This window comes from Pieris rapae, chromosome 9 (genome assembly GCF_905147795.1).
Source record: "Pieris rapae chromosome 9, ilPieRapa1.1, whole genome shotgun sequence".
In the NCBI taxonomy this organism is placed as follows: Eukaryota; Metazoa; Arthropoda; class Insecta; order Lepidoptera; family Pieridae; genus Pieris; species Pieris rapae.
The window spans coordinates 4,580,359-4,586,980 of record NC_059517.1 but is presented as its reverse complement, the minus strand read 5'-3'; the positions used below and the strand labels follow the sequence as shown (position 1 = coordinate 4,586,980).

At 35.5% G+C, this 6,622-nt stretch overlaps 1 protein-coding gene across 1 annotated transcript; it reads right to left on the bottom strand.

Moving 5' to 3' along the window:
• Positions 1–436: 436 nt before the first annotated feature.
• On the bottom strand, positions 437–3,236 carry LOC110998473 (leucine-rich repeat, immunoglobulin-like domain and transmembrane domain-containing protein 2). Its single transcript, XM_022267142.2, has one exon. The coding sequence runs from the start codon at positions 2,899–2,901 to the stop codon at positions 961–963; it is 1,941 nt and encodes a 646-aa protein (XP_022122834.2). The 5' UTR covers positions 2,902–3,236; the 3' UTR covers positions 437–960.
• Positions 3,237–6,622: the final 3,386 nt, after the last annotated feature.

The window sequence follows — 6,622 nt, the reverse complement described above, 5'->3', positions numbered from 1 at the left end:
TGATCAACTAAGGCACTAATAAATGTATAAACCTAACTTCTACCTCAAATACGAAAACTAGACACCAGACAATTATTTGAGTATGTTTTAAATTATATGTAATTAATTGCATTTTATTGCTTAACACATTTTAGAAAGGAAAGTTTCTCACGATCTTCATAGACTTCCTGAACAAATAAACGATATTCACTTGACTGTTAATTTAAGATTAAAACATTGACAACCAGTTTCTATGTGTACAATGTACATACACCGGACGTCTTATCTAAAGCGCTTCCGGTGTCAATGTCTTTAAAGCTATGCCTCGATTCTCCGTGCAAGAAGAAATAGAACCTATTTTATTTAAAGTTAAATCTACAGGTTTTATATTTAAGTAAGTCCTATTCACCTAACATAAATTAGGCTATGAAAAGGAAATGAAAATGTAACACAGCAGTTAAAATTTTACAATCGCCTTTTTATTCTTTCTCATATTAACCTATTTTTTTTTAACATAAAAATATTCACATAGATTAATTACATCGATAAACATTCATCGTGCGTACATTTATAGATTATTCGTATCTTTATACCTTTTTGTTACATTAGAGGGATTCTTTGGATACTTTTGTTTTGTGAACACCTTACCACAACATTAATTACGCATTTATGCAACATCTATTTTAATATCAACATTCAGGTTACATTTATAATACTCATTATGTATATTAGTTATTTGGCGATCATAATATTAAATACCTTCCCGTATCACATAATAATACACTTACATCCTTCATCTAATCAGTCGTGGACCCAACACATCCGGATCCAAGTTAACTTTCCACTACCTAAATACTAAATAAATTATTATATAATACAAAATCTATGTTCATAATAACATTTACAAGTATTTACAATTTGACTCATAGTTACAAATAATATGTATAAGTATCTAATATATGTTATGTAATGGTATTTTTTCTACACATCTGTGGCACAGCCATCGTGAAAACTGTCCTCTGAAGGCCTAGTTATAGTTAACACTCTCTTTAAGGCCGATACGGGTGGAAGTACAGGCGGGGCACGTTGCCAAACACGTAATGTTCGCGCTGATCCAACTGGCAAGCCATAGTCAGGCGGATAGGGACCATCGCCCGATGCTGTAGGTGCAGTTGTTAAGGCATGGGAACGTGGAAACGTTCTACTTGTATAGCCCAATTCTTCTTGAGAACCATTTACGCTACTATTTTCTATAATGGGAGTCCGATCATTGTAATATGCTGGGATTGCCGAACTAACAGCTCGTGCCAAGTTATTCGCTTGGTTCATTTTAATCTGATCCCAAAGACCCGATGGATATAAGGAGTCTGATGCCTCACGGGCATATTCGCCACTCTCAGGTCGAGTTACGCTATCTGGCCGAGTATCATTTATAAGATCTGGATCGATTCCCCCAGAAATTGTAGGAGAGACTGCCACGGTCCCTCCGGTGGTAACTATACTACCACGACCTTCATAATGGTTTGTTGTATATGGAATATCATTCGTTCGTGGAGGTTTTGTTATAGAATTGCATTTTCTTTCATCATAATTCGTAGATTCTTGTCGATTAGCTAAAACCGCAACATGTGGTCTATCATTAACAGTTGGATGCACTTCATTCCCAGAGACCACTCTGTCTAAAGTATTCGGAGTTTTGCTTTCAGATGCAGTCACAGGACGAAATCGTACAAATGTAATAAGAAGTCCCAAAGAAATTACAATAATAACTAAGAATAATGCCGCTCCCAAACTAGCTATTTGAGCGCTTCCTAAAGATGCCATTCCAGCCGGCATTTGTGTGACGTGAACTGTAAAGTTTGCTTCTGCATTTCCACCCTTATTGTCTGCGACACAGTAAAACTCCGTAGAATCTGTCTCCTGTGTATTTGTTAAAACTAACGACGATCTCTTTTTTACTTCGCCTGCTTCGAAAATGTATATACTTTGATGTGAATTAAAATTACTGCCGTTTTGTAAAAGTCGGCCATTCCAATACCAATTAATGTTAGCACTCGGTACAGCTTCCGTTTTACAGATTACAGTGGTATTTTCTCCAACTGAAGCTTCAACATGTCTACTCACAGGTAAGATTTCCGGCTTGCATGCAAATTCTTCGAGAGATAGTTCGGAGAAAGCTTTATCCACCAATCTAGGTGGTGCTGAGCAAGAAGGACTAGAAAATAGTTTATGATTTGCGAGCCACATCTTAAGATCTCTTAAACGACAGTCACATATCCAAGGGTTTTCTGATAGATCAATTACTCTTAATTTCTCGAGCTTTTCTAATGAACTCAATGGTAACTCTCGGAGATTGTTCCCATTAAGTTTTAAATATTCCAAGGAATGTAAGTTCCTAAATACGTCAGCAGCTATATCTCTTATCTCACACCGCGATAGGTCAAGTTTCACTAAGCTGCCAAGGTTGTTAAGGGCATCAGAATGTATTTTTAAAATAGGATTATGGGCCAAAGCAAGGTCTCTAAGAAATGGAGCATCCTTAAAACTATACGATGGTATTTGCGTAAGCAAGTTGTTAGAAAGATCTAACTCCACTAAATTAGTGAGACCTTTAAACGCACGGTCGTTAATTTGGCCGATATTACAACTTCTTAAATACACTCTTTGTAAATTAACGAGTCCCGTCCTGGCGAAAGCCTCCTGTGGCAGTATTTGTAAATTGTTTCCTGAAAGGTCCAACACTTGAGTCGCGGGGTCCACAGGCTCGGGCACCGTGATTAAAGCCCGATCCACACACTCCACCGTCTGTTTGCCACCCTTCCATTTACACACACATACGGCCGGACACGAGCCAGGAGGGGCAAAAGCAGCCGAAATTGTTTGGCATGTAATCACAGTAATAGCCACAATTAGCCACTTCATTTTGAATTTAAACAAATCTCACTATAGGTCATTATCCGTCTATATTCACTTCACTTTTTACGCTTGTATTTGATATCCAAATAAAAACAACTAATGTACCGATATCGAATAAAACCGTATCACATCACTACTCGAGAAAGTTGGTGAGCGCTGCATGACGGCACGCCGCGCAGCCACGGAGGTTATGAATCAACTGAGAGGGAGGTATCGTCGAAGTGAAAACCGCTCTACGCATGCGCGCCTAAAGCACCCCACGCCCCGCTCTGCGGCTTATCCACGGCCACCGAGTTGAGTAGCCATACTCGGCATGTTGAAAGAATTCCTAAAGTGTAATTTTCTACCTGGCTGTTACCGCGGCCGAAAATCCCGCTCGACAGACCGTCACGTTCATTCATAAATACCTAAGCTTGTGTGTTCGGCGGTGGGAGTTATACTTTCAATAAGGAGCAAGAATGTTACAATACCACGCTAGCTCCGTTCAGACACAAACCGATTGTTATGCTGCACACATTTTTTGTTAAGATCACGTTGAGGTAGATGTTCAGGTACAAAAGTAATTATTAATAATGGATAAGGGACAGCAGGTAACGACAAACGGCAGGATGTGACACAATGGTCACGTTAAAGTCGTTTCATTCACAATTCACTTGCAAGAAATTCATTTCGTTACCTTTAACAAGGACATGTATAGATTTCCGAGTAAATAATTGATTCGACTTTTTGGAATCTTTTCGAATGTGGAAAAGCGTCATACTTGACATTTCAAATGTGGCCTACTGTTTAATAATAATTTCAGTAATTATTTAGCAGCGAAATGACATTTCAACCACGTCAGAACTATTTTAGGTATCACGGCGCTAGTATAAAAACTACGTCTTTTTATACGTCTGGCAATTAGAACATCTGCTCCTATTTATATTATGAGTAATAATGGTATATTAGCAACCGTGTTAGAAAAAACACAGTTCCTCTTGATATGGCACGCGGCTGGCACGCTCTGCCATATGTCCTTATATTGACTGTCAGCTGTCTACGCACCTGGAATAAACTCGTGGCGAAATGCCATTCCGCAGATGCTTCTTTATTTAGATGGCTTCCTCACCATTACCTCAAATGCACTTAAGAACATTTAATTAATTTCTAATCTGAACGAAGACCTAAGCAAGTATTTTCACATTGTATTGGCAGTAGACAGATAAAGAAAAATTATTTTTAAGATAAGAGAATAAAGGACAAAATAAATAAAACCCGTAATATTTACGTTCATTTAAGAAGTAAATATTATTACACATTATCATTAATATATGTATGGTGCGGCGGCTGCAACAAATAATACATTTTATGTATAAAAACATACCACATACAGTTGTTCAATCTCATAACTGTTTAGATTACCGTTATAACAACAACCATTGAAGAAACGGAAGAATAATAAACTGAATCATTCAGTATGGTGCATAATTCTCAAACAATTGATATAATATTCATTTATGATAATATTGACGTACACGTAATAGATCTGGTACAAAGTTGCATTTAAAATTGGAAGATTTCTCTTTATTATTTACGTCTTGATATACTCCATACTCCACATAAAAAGCATTAAAGTTGACCGAGGCGTTATAGTACTTAAATGTGTTAAAATTACTAAAATCTACCGTCTGTATTGTCTTAGACTTAAACGGGTAGAGTCAACAATATAATTAACAGAGAGACGCAGGCGTCCCAATTTAATGCTTATGAGCTAGTTCCGGCGGTCACCACTACGGACAATGGCCATTATCCGAGAAATTTAATGAATTTAAAGAACTTATAATTGGGTGAGTAACACGGTTAATAAATAAAAACAAATGGTTTTTATTCGGCCACATTAAAAGTTAAAATGGTACACTTATTATGTAAAACAGAAGCATACCGTCTGATTAGTTATGTGCATATTATCTGTTTAATTAATATCTAACGACAATATATTTAAAATATATCACAAAGTGTGCTTTGTGTATTAAACGTTCAAAATAAGATCACCACCGTCCGATTTTAAAATAATTTAACAACCATACATAATCTATACCCATTTATTGCCACCCCTCCAGTCAATTAACTTAGAATGATTTCTAAATCAAACAAGTTCACAAATGATATAAATTAACATACGTGATTGGAATACGAGTTGAAATCGACGCTGAAGAACGATAATTGAATGTTATCGGTGGCCATAAATTAAGTTTAATCCTGGCCCAAATTAATTTCTTTGTTTTTAACAATGGCCGACCGATACCGATCTCGATTCTCGATGGACGAAATTGAAGCCCTATTAGTTTATACCGCCCAAAGGTTTACCCGAAGAGAAACGTGCTATGTATAGTTATAATCTGAATAGGGTCATTTAAGATTAGATACCAAGAAATATTTCGAAGGCGACAATTTGATAAGATCATTCACGGCGCCTCCAAGTGACGGAAATAAACCGGTCAAGTGAGTGAGATCGTCAGACGTCTTGACCCTCTGTTGAGTAAAGGTATCAATGGATTGAAGTACTGTTGGCATGTCCTAATTCTTTTAAGAAAAAAAAAACAGGTATTTTAAAGCTTTTTCAAATATTCTCGAATGTAGTACTATTCAATAACGAGTTCTGCTGCCGTACTAACACTAAGATTGTAAACCAATTATGCCTTAATTTTTTATTTTCTTCCTCTTTTTATTTAATTTAAATTTGTTTTTTTTCTCAGTGTTATAATTTTATTGCAGTATTGAGCGGTGATTCTCAAATTGTGACCAATTTGAGACCGTCACGTAAATTCCTATTTTGTTATTAATAAAATATATAAATAAATGATTAAAAAAAATATTACTCATTATCATATCCGTCCTAGCCGTTTGCCCCGTGTGTTATAAAAAAATCGAATCTAAGTATGTACTTAGTATTGGGAAATTAATATATTGAGTTGGTTTACGTAGATGTTATATGAAATTGATTTCGTAGATTTAAAATGTTATTAAAGTCAGAAAGCAAAAACAATGTAAAGTTTAGATGCATGCATACAATTAACATACTTGTATATTTTATTTGAGCTTAACATTATTATTCTAAATCTCAGAGGAAGTCGCGGCTATGTCACCTTTGCTAGTGCATTTCTTTTTCAAAATGAACTTTCCTGTGAAACGGAACTGATCCATCATGCTTTTTGCTGAACATTTAAAATATCATGATTGATAGCGGCTTCATTCTACCATAAGCCTTAAAACGTGTATTACGTTAGTCATAGTAAAAGCCTGACGTTAAAATATATAAGGCTATCTACGGCTATTATATGAATGAATTTAATGTTTTGGTGTATTCTTAAAGATTCTTAAGTAGATAATAGTTAATATAAGGGTTATTTTCTATTTCTCCATAAATAATATTTACACTATCTATTTTTTTAATATATTATTTCTAACTGCTATTTCTATTGTTACCTGGGTAAACAAAATCGCCGGTACAATTTATACGTTTTATTATACAGCTACGTTGCTCGGCCAGTATTTAGCTCACACATAACTACAATGAGACTTCTATAACTTTATAATCCTGTTATAGTTGTATACAGTCTTAAAAGTTTAAAAAGTAAAGCTTTGTGCTTAGATTATTCCTATTTTTGTTAATAAATAATTGATGGCATAATTATTACTTCGGACTTACACATTCACACGAGGATACGGTCTTTTCGGTACAATTCAG